Source organism: Artemia sp. Qi Xiang Cuo, chromosome 2, assembly GCF_049724085.1.
Source record: "Artemia sp. Qi Xiang Cuo chromosome 2, ASM4972408v1, whole genome shotgun sequence".
NCBI lineage: Eukaryota > Metazoa > Arthropoda > Branchiopoda > Anostraca > Artemiidae > Artemia > Artemia sp. Qi Xiang Cuo.
In genome coordinates this window covers 63,807,844-63,828,414 of record NC_142795.1, presented here as the reverse complement: position 1 = coordinate 63,828,414, position 20,571 = coordinate 63,807,844, and the positions used below count along the sequence as shown (strand labels likewise).

At 37.1% G+C, this 20,571-nt stretch overlaps 1 protein-coding gene across 1 annotated transcript in view; it reads right to left on the bottom strand.

The window, feature by feature from the left end:
- Positions 1–20,571, bottom strand: part of LOC148955484 (glutamate receptor 1-like) — a 154,279-nt gene that overhangs the window by 9,390 nt on the left and 124,318 nt on the right. The window contains exon 8 of the mRNA XM_089107459.1: positions 14,176–14,334. Within this exon, the coding sequence (XP_088963585.1) occupies positions 14,176–14,334 (159 nt within the window). The remainder of the gene's footprint in view (positions 1–14,175; positions 14,335–20,571) is intronic.

Below are 20,571 nucleotides of genomic sequence, written 5' to 3'. Positions count from 1 at the left end.
GTGATGATCTGTAAAAAAAAAAAGACATTGAACTTTGAAACTGTGTCATTCCTCTTGTCAAAGAGTGTGATGATCTGTAACTTCTAGAAAAAACCTGTTTGTACGGGGGCGTCTTAGAATCCAGACGAGCAACTCTACTATTGTGGAGTCTATAGTATCCTACTATTCTGATTCAGTTCGTTCTGAAGCCCTGCATCAACAAATCTTGTCCCAATATACTTAAATGACAAATTGAAGAGAATTATGTTTTCTGTATACGACGTAGTCATTTTGTGTGGTCCTCCCACCACCCGCTATTGATTCTTCTTTAAAAGCCATTATATAGAATTGGTTGTGATTGAAAGTGGTAATTTGTTGTTATATGTATCGGATTATCGACGCTTCTTCACTAATAAGGTTCTTGTGGCGGCCCTGCAGTATGTTGCTACATCTCTGGGTTTGAACTCTGGGTTCCATATTACCAAGCTGAGATTAAAACCATTTCTTCGCCACAGGTGAAAGTGGTAATTTCTCAGTTTAGATTATAACTTTTGAATTCAGTGCCTGTATTGGTGGGCAACATCATTTGACCCCTTTTCTACATCAATGGTTGATGCCGTGGTATGTTTCTTTGCTTATTATGACAATTATTATTATTTAGTATCACTTTCTCAGTAGCAAACTAATGGAATGAGTGGGTTGAGGGAAAATTATAATTTGATATTTCGAACCATAAAAGTGTGAATGAATTTATTTTTTCAAATAGTACGCGCCATAAAGGTTATGAAAGTCAAAGCTAAGCTAATGCCCGGGACGGGACTCCCATAGAAATTATATTTTTTTTCTTCATTTTCATAAGTTTCCCTTGTGTTTCTTAACTGAGTATCGAACTGAGCAATATTCAATGGTTATCTCATTTCACAAAACCAATGATAATTCTGCGATGAAAATAAAGAGCTTCCTTGCAAGCCCTTAATTATGCTCCAACTCTTACAGTCTTGGAATACAAAAGGCACTAAAATACTACAAAGTTTGGTAAAATCTGCCCAAGCTTTTATTTAATAATGAGTTGGCTAAATCTTATAAGTACCTTCTATAAAACAACTTTTTCCTGTCCCTGAACAGAGATTTTCACCCGAAAGCAGAAACACAGATTGACGAAACGAAATCTCGGCGAAAAAACTTCGCACAGTCCTCTCTGAAATAAATTATAAAATTACCCTTGCATACTGTTGGCCTTGGCTACTTTCGTAAGAACCGTAAAGACTAGACCTTAACCACTCCCTTACAATAAATTGAAATCAATAGCGGAGGAAAAATTAGGGGAAAACAAAGTGTTGATCCCGCAGCACAATAATTGAGAAACAATTGCGACAGAGCAACCAAAAAACGACCTCAGTGTCAGAGGATATTGAAGTTCGGAGAGTCAAGACTGCTGAGGCCTGGTTCACTTTCAGGCTGAACAAATTTATCAGCACTGACATACAACTATCTTTTTATATGTTATGCCTGAACGTTTGAGCAGAAACTTTTCCGAGCACCAATATTTTCTTTCTTTATTTATTATTTTTTTTTCTTATCGAACCTAAGGATTAGTAACAAAGCTGAGATATTGCTGCCTCATTAAGGAAACATAAGGGTCCCATATAGCTTTTGGCTATTAATGTTTGAGTCTCGACCAAATCGTTCGAGCGTGAGGCAAAGCTTTGCTCCAAAGCTACAAAGCAAGAATGAAAATATATAAAAAAAGAACCAGCAAAGCGTTGAGTGTCTTAGCAAATATTTTTCCATTCAGTGCTCGGTCGGCAAAATGAATGTGTTCTTTCTCCCTAGATATTCTCCTTACTTTGGCCAATGCTAAGTGCCATATTTCTTGGCCATATTTCCACACTATGCATTCAAAAAATAATGTAGAAAATTTAAAACTAGAGAGTGAGAATAAAAATCCATTGCATAAGACAATCTCTATTTCTAAAGCCATTTTTGCACACGCAGCCCCACAAAATTTCCTAAGAATATAGATGTATCTTCGTAGGTAGGCATAATTAATTGAATGGTAACTTCCATATGAATAGTTCTCCAAACATCTCTTTTCATGGGGACGTAAAGATGTTGCAACCTCTAATGTCGTTTAGAACGACTAAAGTCAAAAGAACAAAGACTGTTACTAGCTAAACATAGGCAATTGGCTTGGAAAATCAAAGCAAGTTTGAAACTTCGTTATTTGACATGATCTAGCATCCCGATTGTCTTACGCTAATATTTATATTTTAAATCCAAGAAATCTCATTGTTTTGGAATTTGCTGGGAATATTATTCCGAAATGTTTTCCTGTTCTTTTCTAATGATGGTTCTTTATAATACTTGGTCTTAAAAAAAAACAATTTCGACAACTCCACAGTCAATATATTAGTTTATGAAATTGAAGTTTGAATATGATGACCGCAATTTGTAAGATAAAGGCTATAATCCGTGATTTTATTAAAATGTAGAACTATGGTACTTTGGCTATATAAATTAAAAAAAAAATCCACAAGACAAGTTTTTCAAAGAAAAGTAAATAGCTCCATTAAGATAAAAATGGGTAGATAAAGTCAAATAATATTCGAAGTGTATAAATACCACAAACCACCATCAATAAACTCAAAAAGAAATTACATTAAATAACCGAGTCAAACTCAAAGTGAGCTAATATTAATATGAGTAGGGCTGATAACCCCTATGCCTTCTCAAGACCACAACAAAATTTGCACTTTTACTGAAAAAAAAAAAAAAAATGACCGTGCATTGTCAGATATATTGACATATACTGACATTTCTTTATTAAGGTTTTGATAATTTTTGATTTATGAAAGTAAGAAAGGTGAAAAAATTTCAAACGTATTTTGTTTTCAATAAAGCGTAATTGTGTTCTGGTCTTGAGAAGTCATAGGGGTTATCAGTAGTGATGATCCTATTGATTGAAAACTAGATGATAAAAAGCGATCAAACACGTTTTGGAACTAGGGATGAGATTGCAAAAAGCGACCAATCCTTTTATATTATAGACCTATAAAGTGATCAAACACGTTTTGAAACTAGGAGTGAGATTGTATAATGCAACCAGACGGGTTTCTGAGGCAACACCCATTTTTTGGAGCCAATCATAGATGTTTCTACTAACGGTCCTTCATATACGATAACTAGATTAGTAATTGGATTCAAATAAAAGGAGTGATTCTCATTGTGGTTCATATTAGTAGGAGAATTGAATTCAGAGAGAATAGTTTATTTGAGACGATATTAGTGGAGAAAATGAGTAGTACATTTACACTATTGGAGGCTGATGGTGGAACAGGTAGCAGCAGCAATGATAGAAGAGCACCAAACATGGCTGTGGAAATAATACGAGGATGTAGACTGAACCTTGAATGGGACGATATGTATGGTAGATACGTGATATCATTGGGCAAATTTAAAATAGAGGAGCAGTTATGTTTTGCTGCGAAACTGAACATTGTGCATATAAATAGACTTCAGGCAGCAATAGATGCACTAGTGAAATATATTGATGAGAACAAATTGAATCAGTGATTATTATTATTGTAACTATGCACAATAAAACTGTTTCTAAATCAAAGATATTTCTCTTTCTATAGTAGGTTAGCGTATATTTTCTTAGAGTAGAAAAAAAAAGAATCCTGGTTATTCTGAAGTTGGTTTTGACAGTGTAAGGACTCTAAAAAATGGATAGATTTGAGAAAGAGTGAATCATGGGGAATCTTGTGTTTATGGAAAAACGTTTGATTCTAGATGATTATTTTCTAGAGTTATCTATTCAAAGAAAGATATTTTCTCAGGGAATACTCTTCGATATAATGAAAAGTGATTCTCCATCATTAAACTATTGTATGAAGCTTTTACGTCGTGGTCCAAAGGCATTTACACAATTTATTGACATATTAATCACGAAACAGCAAAATGATATTGTGGATTTGCTTTTAAACACGCACGCTAGCTTAGAAATTTAGGACTTTTTTCATGAGAAAGATGATGTTAAGGGAATTTTTACTCCTCTTTCTCTCTATCCCACTCAATTTGTTGATATTAGCTCAGTTTCATTTTGGCGGTGAGAGTGTCAACATATGAAAAAATGTTCCATACATGTCCACTATGCATGTACACACTGGGCAGATGGTCATCATGTGAGAATTGTACAATGATTGATGAGTATGATGAAAAGTGCAGATTATACAACCCGTGTAAATTGCATAGAGGATATGCTTTACAAATTAAAAGTTGTAATTCCTGTCTTGCAGTGCTGTGTGACTCTCATCCTAGAGGGCACCTATGTTCGAATTGCCACTATGATAAATGTAATCAGTGGGAGAATAAGTATGATTGGAAAGAATCCTATGCGTAATTTTAGTTTATTGCTAAGAGATTGGTATCGTCGTGGCTTTAGATTGTTCTGGGAGGAGGAGCCAGGCCAGCGATTCAACTGTTGGAGCAACAAAAGAATTTAGTTTCTACGTCATCGTTGTGAGGACAACGGCTACTATGATTATAAACCCACTGATTTTTATTTGGCTGTGACGGAATGTGATTCGCCACTTGAGGACACTGTTTGTGACATTGCTTCCAATAAGAATATTGAAACACACGAATTCTACAAAAGGAATGAGAATAGTATCATTGACTATACAAAGAGATATGACAAGAGTGAAGTTACACTCTACTGTAGAAAATGTGACCCTGACATTGCAGCACATCAGGATCAGTATACCGAGAATTCAGATCATCTACCTGCATTTGCTGTTCTCGACAAATACCTATACGTAGTAGAAGAAGAAATCTAAAGAGTGAAAAAGTCGTTTTTTTTATCATGTATATACACTATTTTTTTATGAATAAATAATGTCTCATACAATTTTAGAACATTTTAGTCGTTGGGCACTAAAATCAATATTAAACACGCTTGTAAATATATTTTCCACTTGAAAATCGTTCAATCGAGGAAAGTCGACGTAAATATTGAGAAACTGCTTTTAGGTATAGCTACGACATCTGAACATGAAAAAGAGTAGTGCATGAAAGCCGCATGTCTTAGTCGTTAAATCCTGTACTCTCCTTTGATTTGGAATAATAGTTTTCCCACTGCTCTCAATAAAGTTCCTGATGTTTGGAGTGTAGAAATTTTATGATAGGCCAAGAGGATCAAAAAATTCAATATTCTTCGCTGTTTGAAAGACGCATAGCCAATGGCCTGTCTTCAAAGTCGATGTACTGCTATTAACAATGATTAGGGTATTGTTAGCACTTGGAATTTTTTCAATGAAGTCCGATGGTATGCAATAGGACTTGTACTGGGACATGTATAGATCCATACTAAATACGCTGAATATTTGGTTTGTGTTCATGGTGCTAGGCCTAGTAGAACACTGCCGTCGGGTGTGACTTCCCAATAGGTTTCAAACTGACTCAATGATATTAGCGTGATACTCTCAGTCAAAGCATCGGCAAATGTGCACTCTAAACGTACATTCCCTGTTCGTACTATGCTCATATAGTGGGTCCCCGACAAGTCCAAAACAATTATAACATCATTTTTTGAAAACATTGAATCGGTTATTCCATTTTCAAATAGTTGGGAGTCATGATCTAGGGATTGCATGGTCAACTCGTACAGAGTTCTATATGATTTTTTGTCAAATGATATAGTGTACAGTGGAATACCATTCACTTTGCACACAAGGCTAGATATATCGAAAAAAATTTAAATCATTGGGGGATGCAGTCCAGGATCCTACGGCATTCCCACTCTTCACAAAGGCCAAAGCGAGTTTTGATGGGATTTCTCCATTAATAAATGATGAATTAGTATAATTACGAGAGCCGGTGGCAATGTGACGTTGCTTGGTGATCATATGGGGGATAAGAAGTTTAATGTTGTTGCCAATGGCTCTTAGCTTTTCCACTGCCAATGCAAAAGAGCTCGTAACCTGTTGTTTTCGGACATGAAGAATTGCCGATGTGATAATGACATTTGCATCGGGTGCTGCATGAAGTGTTTTCCTCAAAATGAAATTTGATGGAGCTAGTTGCAACTTTATGTCAATCTTGACATTGGGGGGTAGCCATTGGGATATATTGAATATCTCATGATTGAATTTTCCATCTAAACGATACTCCTGGTTCACTGCAGTAGTCAACTCACCGTCAGTATCAACACCTGATCGATATTCATAGCCAAATGACTGTCCTCTCAGCTCCTTATACGCCTTTGGTGTCATCATCATAAATTCTATGTAGCTTGCATAGTTGGATAAATTATTGCTAGTGCTCACCAATGTTCCATTAATAAATACATTAATTTGTTCGAACAGGTTGTGTAGAATACAGTTTTCGTAGGATAGACCATCGGCAGCAGTTGGAGTTGCATTATCTGACTTTTTCTTCACCACAACATTTAAATCAATAAATGTTGATGAAAAATCAACGAAATAGTCTTCATTGCAAAATATTTGAAAGTGTATATTTTCTGAGAGGGGTTGCTGGGGATGAAATTGTTCATAGTAGCCATACTTGACACTGACATCAACATTTTCAGCATTGAACAGATTCAATGAGGAACTGATTGATGGATGTGATTCCTTGTGGGGGAGCAAATAGCGACAAAGACCACACTGCCTTTCCATCATAAACAAATAAGTAGAACAACAGGGAAATTTTTATACAAGACAGTGGAACGCAACTTTAAATGAATATTTCGACCCTATATCCAAGGGCCGTCCTCAGCAAAACAGACGAAGAGAATAAAAACACTATAAAAGAAACTTATATTAAAATTCAATCATTAAAACTGTTTAAAAAATTTTTAAAACAGCCCTAATATCATTACTTCAAGGAAGTTCAACCAGGACTAAAGAGTCCTGGTTGTACTTCCTTGAAGTTCCTTGAAGTTCTTCCTGGAAAGAGTGGTGGGGGAGCTTAAACTTCCCGCTTAACCAATATTTTCATAAACACGTTTCAGAACTTCAACCATTTTGAACGTAAACACGTAGTGTAACGTCCGCTACCCTTTTGTATGCTAGTGCTTGATGGTGATCACAATGACTTGATACATCTTTGCTTTTGTCTAGCTATCAGTGGTGTGCTCCTCATTGTCAAATCAATGTTCCCACTAGGTATGCTAGTATTTTCCAAAACTGATTTAAAATCTTCTTCTTTTTCATGTTCATGTTTTAATGGTGTTGAGGTTGTATGTTCATTTAGTTTTTTTTAGAATTTGCCTATTGCTAATAAGGCTTTTGGGGAAGTTTAATGCATTTAGAAAATTGTATAGATGAGCGTAGGATGATAACATTCTATTAGGATTTTCAACAATATAAAATATTAGATAAAGTAAATTATAGCTCTATTCCTGAATTATAATCCCTTTCCAAATGCTATCTGCTTGAATATGATCTTGACCACTTTCCATGAGATATGTTATGAGTCGTTTACTTTGTTCACGATATGAGTGCGGCATTATATTTCCAATGCTCGACACTATTGAATCAAAGTTCTCCTTCTTTAAATGTGTTCCAGCAGTAGCGATAGCAGAAGAAGAAGAATCATGAGGAGATGATTCTTTTTTGTGATCAATACAACTGGCCTTCGCACGATAGGGCTTATTTTTGTCCATCCGGCAAATTGCATCTTGAAGTAAAAGCAGTTTTTATCATCCTCAATATTCTCGTTGTCAATGAATTTACTCAGATTGCCCTCAAAGTGTTCCACGGGTGGGAGAGCGAGTTCTATTGGAGTCAATTTATAGGGTTTAGCAATCTAGAGAAAACTGTTTACAAGTTCTGCAATTATCGGCAGTAAAAGTGTGAAAAAAGCTACCGCCCGCCTGAAGAAGACGTTTCCTTTTAAAATTCTTTCCTTTCTTTTTACAGGAAAATGTACGTACAATGGAATGATGTTGCTTTGCCTGTCGCTTAACTACTTCTGGAAGTTAAATATTGCCCTCGGTTAAATTTAAAAAAAGTTCAGATATTGGATTGATGAAATCATTGTCAATACCATGTTTGAGTATGGCTTTCCTAAGTGGGGATTTTTAAGTGCTTAGAACGGAAAATAAATGTCTATTTTCATGTAGTTTCTTCAGTGTCATGATAGCAACTAATAGCCTTTTTTACTGTTCATGGGGAGATATACTGTAATTTCATTGTCAAAAATATCTGTGACTACACGCAGATGCTCGGTTGTATTTTAATTAAGATCCAAAAGGATGTAGCCTTAGGGTTTATTAGTTGCCTGATTGTACGCTGATAGCAGAAATTTGGGTGCGCCGGGGTATATTTGTTTATTGAGAGTTAGAGTTAGTGAGCTAGAATCACGAACAATTCTGTAGATGATATAGTAGGTGCAGTTCAATGCAAGTGTTCGCATACATTTGCTCTGATGAAAGAGATTGTGCAGAACTAGAGTAACGGAAATCTGTTCATGATGAGAGCGAACTGTAAACAGTTGTAGCATTTGCTGGGACCATTGTTCAATAGATTCAGCTAAATCGTCAATAATCAGCCAAGAATTTGTTTGAATAATGTGGAAAACATCAAGTCCCTGTATGAATTGTATCTACACCAACCCCGATATAGGAATAGCTTTCATTTTATCGTATGACTCCTGCCAAATACTGTAACAGTAGTTGATTTTTTCGGCTTTTCAATAAACGTTTTATTACAATTTTTAATTGTTTTAGTTAACAGTGTCCTTTTGCCTGACATTGATGGCCCACACAGAAACGATCTGAATTGTGTTTTAAATTGATACCTTCAACAGTTCACCCACAACTAACTGTAGACTATAGATGTCTAATGACTAAATAATTTCCCTATTACTACTGCTCCGTTCAAGAATAATGAGAAGAACAAAATCAATAAAGAATCATATTTTCTTTTATTATTATATGTATAAAAGTAATAGCACTTTATAAATAATACATTGAACATGAAAAAAGCACATTAAACACGAAAAATACACTTTTTTTATAATAACAAATACAACAGTTATTTTACATAAGCACTAGAAAAAACATTTTAATCAATTCACTTTTTTTTAATTTATTAAAACATACACACACTTAAAATAATATCACACTTAAATTTATTTACAAAATTTTAAATTTGAAATGGGATCCCCCAGGGGGGCGTCCGCTGCGGCGACCGGGAAGCGCCGCGGGGCAGCCGGGAAGCGCCGTGGGGCTCACTGTGGTAGGCCGGGGCCGGAGGGGGCATTAAATAACTTTAAATAGTGGAATTTATGTATAAGAAATTGCTCTGCCTTGCACACATTGAAAATTGTTTAGGATAAAAAGAGAAAAAATAATTTAAAAATCCACCACCACCCACCCGCTTGGTAGCATTATAGAATTTAAGTTAATTTTTGTAGACAGAATTGTTTTTTGTACTCTACACATTCAACTCGGTCTGAGATTAGATAGTGACCGCGTGGTAGTACCTTCACACCATCCTCAAGCACAAAGACTTTGTCCGATATGGCCGACATGGCGTTTTTCTCAACTCCAACTGTGTAGTTTTTAAATTGTAAAGAGCGAATCGCCATGACTTTCGCTCTTGGGACTAAACTACGTTCTAGACAATTTCTATGCACACTCATGTCGAAATTATTTTTTACAAAGTGTGTATGTACCCCCATGCAGACTTATTTGATATTCTTGTTGAGCATTTCCACACAGTATACCTTCGGCCCAGGAAACACACCACTGGATATCAGATCACTAGCCCGTATCAGATTTTAACATTAACAATTGATTTGGGGCCTAGCGTTTCACTAGCTCTGGGTAGAGGGATTCATTTCTGTTGGTGAAGTCCATTCGTGAGCTAGTGTACTCGCCATTTTCCAAATCATACAAAAATTTTTCAGTTTTAAATTTTAACAGGAAGGAATCAGTGTCCCGTAATACGCTTGAACTTGTCCGTCAATCGGCCATTGTACCTTGGATACATTATAATAAAATGACAACATGAGTTTTTTAGATATTTCAGTTATTGCACTCCCGCCTGCAATATTTTTATTTAAAACAACGATTGCTTTTCTTGCGATGTAGGAGCACCGTATCAGAGTCTATGATTGTGAACGATGTGAAGTTTGGATCTGCAATGATTCGAGCACAATCTTTGGGATTGGTTTGGGCGAGTTCTGTTTCGTACACTTTGGCACATTTTACCGAAGGCTGAGTTCAAAATGAGTTTATAGACTTTTTTTAACCTTTGTTTTCGCTTGTGAACGCTTACTGACAAAGGTGTCAATACACGTTTTCATGTAAGGCTTTTTATCAAATTGGAGGGCTCTATGAATCTTTGTGACCTTGAAACCATTGGACACCATCCATTTCAATAGCACGTGATGAACGACGATATTCTTTTTCGGGTTGAGGTCGGTAATTAGTTTTTGTTTTGAAGGCACCCAGTGCATACTCCCATCCTCTACTAAAGATAAATTGTAGGGGCTCAGAGAGTCCCTATCCACCGGTCTATTTATGCACGGAAAAACAAAGTCTTTTACTGAGTCATGGATTTCCATGGGTATTTCACCGTCAATTTTAAAAAACCATCCATGAGCAGCCCCATTCTCCTCAACGCTAGCAATGTCGGGGAAATTTGAAGCACATGGATTGTTAAGCCATTTATAATTGCCACACGGCAAACAGTAGTGAGACATTGCCGATGGGTAGTGGGAATTCATATCCCAAAAAACTGCGTCTGACCTTTCATCGGTGTGCTTTCCGGTCGGATCAGTTTTCAAAAACGGTCCCCGTGAAAAAAATACCCACCCCTCATTGATCTCTCTACAAACAGATGCTGATCCACATTGGTGACCAGAACTATTTCTTCTTTGCTAATTTTAAGTATCAAGTCCATCACCAGATGAGGAGTGGAAAATAATACCCTAAATCCAACCCAAATTCCCCATAGATTTTATCCGTATTTTTGCACACAATGTCCTGAAGAGTAAGTGCGTCACTGGCCAAGTAAAGTTTACAATAATCCCACCCATTTTACATCCGCCCTTTGCCCAAACCCTGTTAGCAAATCCATAGTCGCTAGTGGTGCACTCACTCTCAGTAAGAGAATTGTAAAAAAAATTCAATGGGCGGTAATGACACCTCATCTAGCGTCGAGGCAGAGTTGTAGTAATCATATGCATATATGCCCTTACACGTTAATAAATTATACATTTCATCATCGGGGAAGCGCTGTTTAAGGAGGGGGAAGCTATATAAATTGTCGCTTTTCTTTACCTGAATCAACTGACTTAAGGATTTGGGGAAGAAGCTGAAAGTCTAAAAAACGGATTTTATTCAGGCACGTGTTAGCCTTGTCAACTGTTTTTCACATGAATTCTAGCAGCAGTAGCTTCTCCGATGATTTGGGTATGATATTACATGAAAAAGAACCATCTATCCATGCGTTATCTACAACTCTACCCTTGGCAATGCGGGCCAACGCAGGTAAAACAAGCTTTAAGTCGTAATTGGAATTGTGCATAAAAATCGGTACGAAATATTGCTGTCTAACGTTTAAATTTCACGACTGATGTGCAACCCCTCTAAATTTACTCCTCCCTTATGTAATTTCCTGCCACAAATGATCATGGTCGATCACCTTTCTCTTCACCCCATTCCCAACACCATCATCACATTCTCCCTTGCAAACCCAACATATTTTAGGATTTTTAAAGGCCGATCTGTCATCTGGTGAAAGGACCAGAGGATAAGTTGTGTAACGAAGGTACGAAATTTGAACCGTTCGCTGTTTTGATTAGACTGACCAATGCCGAGCGCATGCAGTCTTCACCGCCCAACTACTCAACTACATCCAGCACTTGCATGGTATTATTGGAATCTCGTTGCGCATGAGCGTAAGAGACCCCTATGGCTTCATGTATTTTAACACGATTTGAATTTGACGAATTGTACACGTCTGTGAGTTTCGCCTATTAGTCTAAAGCGATCTTATTGCTCTGTAGGAGCGTGTTCTGGAAATTCTTAAAACGTAAGATCACTCTATCTCCGCTTACAGTTTCCACAGCCTGGTATCCGTGACGTATACAGTGTTTCATGTGATGCTTTAACTTTAAATCAGTCCAAAATCTTGAGAGGCATGTCGGACAATAGTGACGTGCACTCTGTTTCTTACCCTCCCTCAAAATCCTACTAATATCGGTAATTGGATTAAAATTTCCAATTGAATCAGGCTCAGTGGATGGCGTGTATAGAAGCCACACCCAATGCTCCACTGATTCTATTGACGGAGCCCTCACTGGAAATAATACAACCGTCTTATCAGAACACTGACCCTCCTCAAATTCTGTTTCATACTGCAACACTGTGACACCAATCTTTAAATGTGCATTATCCCGCTCAAAAATATCTATTCCTTTAAATGTCACGAGAAATTGACCATTTAAACAATTTAAATCTACTATTGGAAACTTTGAACCCCCCTCCCATTAACTGCTAATTCGTCCAACTTTTTCTTGGAGGCATCCTTCAAAAGGGGTCTGTAGGCGCCAATCAAAAATGCATACTTCAAACACTGTAGCCTCGCATCGAAACAGATTCGTTGTATCCCCCTACACCCCTCTAAATCCAATTGATATTTTAAAACTATAGAACCCTGTCCCTCCCCACCACCTCTTAAAATAAAATCCTTTTTAAATTACAAATATTAACGTTTAAGCTCTCAATAAATAAAATCACTGACCCGCTACCCCCCTCGTTATAATTATCCCCTTTAGTTTGAATGCTATTAGCCCAATCTAAAAAAACACCTCATAATTTGATAAATGCGGGCGAATTGTCAACATCTCTGTGTTCAAGTATTTTGAGTACAGCTCGCTCGTATTTTCATTTAAAAAATATTTTTAGTGCTATTGATGCTTTTAAACTGACCCCAACTCCCCAGACCCCCATCTTCTTTTCAAGAAGGACTCGAATATTGTTAACATATAAACGGGTAATGTCCAGGGGATTTGTTATTGCATCCCCAGAAACCAAGGAACTCAAGAGGGTATCAAGCCTGGCATAATAGACTTTTATATGGTACGAGGCAGAGTTAGAAAGAAAAAAAAATCTGAAAATGAGAATATTTGTGGTGGTATTGTATTGTTACTACTACTACTACTGGTATCATTAACAAGAATGGTGGGGGGTGGAATAAAATCATCAATAGCACCATCCCGAGTCTCTTCAATTGCATTGGTAGGACGTGGCGTGAAATTGCCCAGGTTGCTTAAAATATCTTCCAGGGTGTTTGGGGATAGCTGATCAAGCCAGCCTTTATTGTCTTGTGACGGAATTTATTTATGAGGACCCGGTTTAGATGTACTAGCACTACCACTACTAACATCACCTAAATACTCGTGCATAAATCTATGTGTACATTCTTGGTCCTCCACAATGTAGGTGACATAAGTTAGGTCATCTAGGCTGGCCTTGTCCCCAAAATGATCATTTAGAAAACCCCTATGTCACTCCATATTATCAGCAACTAGAGTATCCTCATCCCTAAACTCCGTTGGTGGTGCAATGATAGGTTCAGGTCCACTACAATAGATGCTTCATGACTTGATGGTGATGGTGGTGCTAATTCATTAATCTATAGAAAAAAGGGTTTATTTTCCAAAGGGTTTATTCAAAAAGGGTAAAGTTAAAAGACTGTCAATTTTTCACCCCACCCTCAAAACTTAATTTCCCCACCTTGCATTATATTGAGTAAATACTTGCCCCCACCCCCCTCACCCAATATAAAGTAGTAAATTATAGCTTCATCAATTTTATATTTCACCATTTTTTATGATATTATTTTAACTGAAAATATTTGAGCAGAAAAAAAGTCCGATACATATTCACTAGGGGGCATGACACAGACACAACACAATGTTTGGCTAATACCAATAAAATACAATAAAAAAAATCTGTCGAGGGGCTAGTATTAGCTCAGTAACCCATTTCTCTCGTGTTTACCAGCTACTAAATAAGTACCAAAAGTCATGTAGCAAAGTTAAGGTTTTTTTCCCCCATAGCTGTTTGGAGGAAAACAGCCATTCCACCCGTGTCTTCAAGACCCCCACCCCTTTTCTTCCTATGTTAAATTGCGAGCGCATTAAAAAGTTGAAAGCTATCTGATTAATGGTGCTTACCGCAGAGATTACAGGTAGGTCGGTATAAATTGTCCGAGGTGCGAAGTGAATCACACTATCCCTCCTTAAGTTCATGCTTCTGATTATGTCCGTGTCATTGGTGCCAGACTCGCCATAGAGCTTTGGTCGCTTTTGACTTGATGTTTGAATATCAGAGTCCTGGAAATAAAAAATCAATTTCAGTCTTGTCTAGTCACATGTTTTACCAGCTACTAAAGAAGTACCATTTTTAACCTCCCTCAAAACTTAGCTCCCCCTCCTAGCATTATTTTAACTAAATACTTGTTTCAAGTCACATGTTTATTGGGTACTAAATAAGTACCATTTTTCACCCCCTGAAAACATAATTCCCCTCCCAGTATTACATTGGCCATAACCAGACTCTTTTTTTCTTACAAATCTAAGCCTTCGTTAGATAATTCATTAGTAACGAAAGTGGCAGAACCCTCCATTTGGCGCTGCCTCCTTCAATTCCACAATACACAACCCCGAAAGATGACAATTACAGATCTTTTTCAATTATAAATGAGACGGTAGATAATTGCTATCTGTTGAGTTGAAATAGAAATTGTTGCCAACGCTACTTTACCCAGATATACCTGCACACCTCCTTTGAAGCTACTGAAAACACATACGATCCCTTGTCAATTCGAAAACTATTAGATGTAATTAAAAGACACCTATAACTAAAAACCTTTGCTTATCACTTAAAGTAAAATCCAGATTTAAATATCGTTAAATACTAATCTATTTCTAATGAAGCATTTCAAGTCACATGTTTATCGGGTACTAAATAAGTGGTATTTTTCCCCCCCCTCAAAACTTAATTCCCCTCCCAGTTTTATATTGGCCATAACCAGACTCTTTTTTTTTATTACAAATCTAAGCCTTCGTTAGATAACTCATTAGTAACGAAAGTGGCAGAACCCTCCATTGAGCGTTGCCCACTTCAATTCCGCAATACACAACCCCAAAAGATGACAATTACAGATCTTTTTCAGTTATACATGACACGGTAGATAATTGCTATCTTTAGAGTTAAAATAGAAATTGTTGCGAACGCTACTTTAGCCAGATATACCTGGACACCTGCTTTGACGCTAGCGAAAAAATATGCGAACCCTTTGTCAATTCGAACACTATTAGAGGTAATTAAAAGACAGCTATAACGAAAAACCTTTGATCATCACTTAAAGTAATAGCCAGATTTAATTATCGTTAAATGCTAATCTATTTCTAATGAAGCATTTCAAGTCACATGTTTACCGGGTACTAAATAAGTACCATTTTTCACCCCCTCAAAATTTAATTCCCCTCCCAGTAGTATATTGGCCATAACCAAACTCCTTTTCTTTCAAATCTAAGCCTTCGTTAGATAATTCATTAGTAACGAAAGTGGCAGAACCCTCCATTTGCGCTGCCCCCTTCAATTCCACAATACACAACCCCAAAAGATGACAATTACAGATCTTTTTCACTTATATATGACACGGTAGATAATTGCTATCTGTTGAGTTAAAATAGAAATTGTTGCGAACGCTACTTTAGCCAGATATACCTGCACACCTGCTTTGACGCTAGCGAAAAAACATGCGATCCCTTTGTCAATTCGAACACTATTAGAAGTAATTAAAAGACAGCTATAACTAAAAACCTTTGCTCATCAATTAAAGTAAAAGCCAGATTTAAATATCGTTAAATACTAAACACCAAATGCTATCCAATCCGAAAGACATATTGGCAGATATCTATAGAAAAAAAAGGATTATGTTGTTATGATAATTCAAGAATAATTTGAATTTACTTACAATCATAATTATTTTTTTCTCCATTATAACGAATAAGTTTGATTGTAATAGGCTTATTACAAGTTCTATTAATCAACTGATCTAGAAAGATCAATTGCATCTTAGTTTATCTCGAAAAAACATGATTATAAGGCATCCAGCTGTAAACCAGTATTTCTAGAATGAGACCATCTTTTGACCATGTAATATAAGGAATTTTGAATATTGAACCAGGAAAAAAAAACATGTTATGATGATGGACGAACGAACTTGCTAAAGCAAATATCCTCTAAACCAGTCTGATTGCATTATACAATCTCACTCCTAGTTCCAAAACGTGTTTGATCAGTTTATGGGTCTATAATATAAAAGGATTGGTCACTTTTTGCAATCTCGTCCCTAAGTTCCAAAACGTGTTTGATCCCTTTATACCATCTAGTTTTCAATCAATAGGATCATCACTACTGTTATCAGACCTACTCATGTAAATTTCTGGCTCGTTTTGAGTTTGACTCGGCTATTTATTGTAATTTCTGTTCGTTTTGAGTTTGACTCGGCTATTTATTGTAATTTCTGTTCGTTGAAAGAATTGGCTATCTAAAAGTTTTGATTGGATGTTTTTGGGGAAATGGTGGGCGTGGGAGGGGGGTTAGTTGCCCTCCGATCACTTTCAACTATTAAAAAGAGTACTAGTCCTTTCAAATTCCAATTGAATGAGCCTTTTTTAAAGTTTCTATGACAACAAATAGCCATCTCAAAATTTCTACCGGGTGCATTTCGGGAACCCTTGCCATGAGGGCTCTGGGGGGGGTCATCCTCAAAGCCATAATTTCAGGACCTTTCATTTACGTTGAACAAAATGGTCATCTCAAATTTTGATTGGATGTGTTTTTGAAAATGGTGGGCGAGGAAGGGGGGTTAGTTGCCCTCCAATCACTTTCAACTATTAAAATATCCCTTTGAGTTTCCAATTGAATGAGGCTTTTACGAAGTTTCTACTACAACAACTAGCCATCTAAAAATTTCTATCAGATGCATCTCAGGAAAATGCGAGGTGTCTGGGGGGGGGGAGTATCCACCCTCTGATCACTCTGAATCTTAAAGAGGGTACTAGGACTTCTGATTACCAATCCAATAAGCCCCCTTCGAAGTTTATACGATCATCCTTTGCATATATACCTTATATGCCCCAAGGGCATAACTTACAACCTTTGCGCTGAGGGCTTTGGTGGGGGAGGGGGATTCATCCTCAAAGACATAATTTCCGGACCTTTCAACGACGTTGAACAAAATGGCTGTCTCAAAATTTTGATTGGATGTGTTTGGGGAAATAGTGGGCGTTGGAGGGGGGTTAGTTGCCCTTCAATCACTTTCGACTATTAAAAAGGGCACAATCCCTTGCAATTTCCAATCGAATGAGCTTTTTTCGAAGTTTCTACGACAACAAACAGCCATCTCAAAATTTCTATCAGATGTATTTTGGGAAAACACGAGTCGCGGGAGGTCGGGGGAGGGGGTATCCAACCTCCCATCACTCTGAATCTCAGAAAGCACACTAAAACTTCTGAGTAGGAATTCAATGAACACCTTCCGAAGTGTATACGATCACCCTTTCTATATAAACCTTATATGTCCCAAGGCATAATTTACAACCCTTGCCCTGAGGGCTCTGGGGGAGAGGGGGTCATCCTCAGAGACATAATTTCTGGACCTTTCAACGACGTTGAAAAAATGGCAATCTTAAAATTTTGATTGGTTGTGTTTGGGGAAATGGTGGGCGTTGGAGGGGGGGGGCTAGATGTCCTCCAATCACTTTTCACTATTAAAAAGGGCACTAGCCCTGTCAATTTCTAATAGAATGAGCTTTTTCAAAGTTTCTACGATAACAAATAGCCATCTAAAAATTTCTATCATATGTATTTTGGGAAAATACGAGGTGCAGGTGGGGGGAGGGAGGTATTCAACCTCCTATCACTCTGGATCTCAAAAAGCGCACTAAAACTTCTGATTAGGAATGCAATGAGTACCTTCCGAGGTTTATACGATCAACCTTTCTATAAAAATCTTATATGCCCAAAAGGCATAACGGCAACCCTTTCACTGATAGCTCTGGGGGAGATGTCACCTCAAAGACATAATTTCCGGACATTTCAACTACGTTGAAAAAAATGGCTATCTGAAAGTTTCGATTGGATGTGTTTGGGGAAATTTTGGGCGTGGAAGGGGTGTTAGTTGCCCTGCAATCAATTTCGACTATTAAAAGGGCACAAGCCCTTACAATTCCCAATCAAATGAGCCCTTTCGAAGTTTCTACCACAACTCCTTCAATACGAAGTGCCCTGGTCTAAAAGAAAAAAAAAAATGAGAAAAGAAAAAATAATAATAATAGATTTTGCCCCCATCGCTATTTGCTTAGGCAGCGCTATTATATTGGGCAGCGGAATATGTTTTCTACTGCTGCGGATCTTCACAGTTATTAATTTTTAAAAAAAGTTTTTTTTAGCTGAAAGTAAGGAGCGACATTAAAACTTAAAACGAACAGAAATTATTCCGTATATGAAAGGGGCTGTCCCTCCTCAACGCCTCGCTCTTTAGGCTAAAGTTTTTTATTGTTTTAAAAAATAAAGTTGTGAGACAGAGTCATACATTAGCGTAAAGAGCCAGGCGTTGAGGAGGGACAGCCCCTTTCGTATTCGGAATAATTTCTGTTCGTTTTAAGTTTTAATGTCGCTCCTTACTTTCAGTTATAAAAACTTGTTTTTCTTAATTAATTTTTGAACGTTTTTGAATTAATGCAGCTTTTATTTTGGCTCACCGTACATGAATAATTAAAACGAAATTCGCATATTAATTTTTCTTTTTTTGGCTAATTGGCTTTCTCGAAATTTTGTTCTAACGTAACTTACGAATTAACTTACGTAACGAATTTCTATACTCGTATGTTTTTATTACGCATATTAGGGAGTTCACTCCCTAGTCAATACCTCGCTCTTTACGCTAAAGTTTGAATCTTGTTCGAATCACAAACCCCTGAATCACAAAGGCCGGTTAATTAGAATAGATAGCTCTTTTGAAAGTAGAAAAACACTTTAGCGTAAAGAGCAAGGTATTGACTAGGGGGTGAACCCCCTCATATACGTAATAATTTCTGTTCGTTTTAAGTTTGAATGTGGCTTCTTACTTTCAGTTTAAAAAAAAACTTGTTTTTATTCAATTTCTGATCGTTTTTTAAACAATGCTGGGAAATCTGGCTTAAAAGAACTGCCCCTTTACCCAAGGTAATATTCTTCATGGAAAGATCATCCCCCGGAACCCCTACTCTGACCCCCACCCCCCCCTAGAAAAAAAACTCCTGAAAACGCAGGTATACTTCCCAATAACCAAAACTATATGTAAACAAAGGGCCAAGTTTATAACTTGCAGCCCTTCCCGCGGGAACAGGGGGGGATTAAGTCATCTTCAAAGACATATTAATTAGATTTTCAACTATGTTGAATAAAATGGCTATCTCAAAATTTTGATTGGATGACTTCGGGAAACAAATGACCATGGTTGGGGGTCAAGTTGCCCTCCATTTTTTTTGTCACTTAAAAAGGGTACTAGAACTTTTAATTTCTGTTCAAATGAGCCCCCTCATGATATTCTAGAACCACTGGGTCGACACGATCACCCCTGGAAAAAAAATAATAAAAAAATAAAAGAAACACACATCCGTGGTCTTTCCTCAGGCAGAAAAATACAAAATTCCAAATTTTTGCAGATAGGAGCTGGAAACCTCCATAAGAGGGTTCCCTGATACGCTGAATCTGATGATGGGATTTTCATTAAACATATATGACTTTTAGGGGTTGTTTCCCCCTTTTTTCAAAAATAAGGCAAATTTTCTCAGGCGCGTAACTTTTTGATTAAACTGGATGAAACTTATATATTTGAAATCAGCATAAAAATCTGATTCTTCTGATGTATCTATTGGTATTAAAATTTCGTTTTTTAGAGTTTCGGTTGCAATTGAGCCGGGTCGCTCCTTACTTACAGTTCGTTACCACGAACTGTTTGATGGAACTAGACAGCTAATCCAGTATCGAAGGCCACTGAAGGTGTCTACAAGATCGACATTTTCCATTCGCCATGCTCTTCCAGCGCTGTGGAATGGGTTGCCTTCTTTGTTCAAAAAGGAGTTAGATAGGACTGATTTCCGTTGCCAGTTGAGACGTCATTGCCTGTATTAGTATTAAATAAAAAAAAACAAGTTTTTTTTAACTGAAAGTAAGAAGTGACATTAAAACTTAAAACGAACAGAAATGACTCCATATATGGAAGGGGCTGTCCCCTCCTCAACGCCTCGCTCTTTACAATAAAGTTGTGAGAAAGAATCAAACTTTAGCGTTCATCCCTCCCTACTTTCATCCCCTCATAATTTTCATCCCTCTCCCCGGGGACTTTGAGGGATTAAATCATCCTAAAAGAGATAGTTATTATATATCCGACCATGCTGAACAAAATGGCTATCTCAAAATTTTGATCGGGTGACTTTGGAAAAAAATGAGCGTGGGAGGGGGCCTAGTTGCCCTCCATTTTTTGGTCATTTCAAAAGGGCACTAGAACTTTT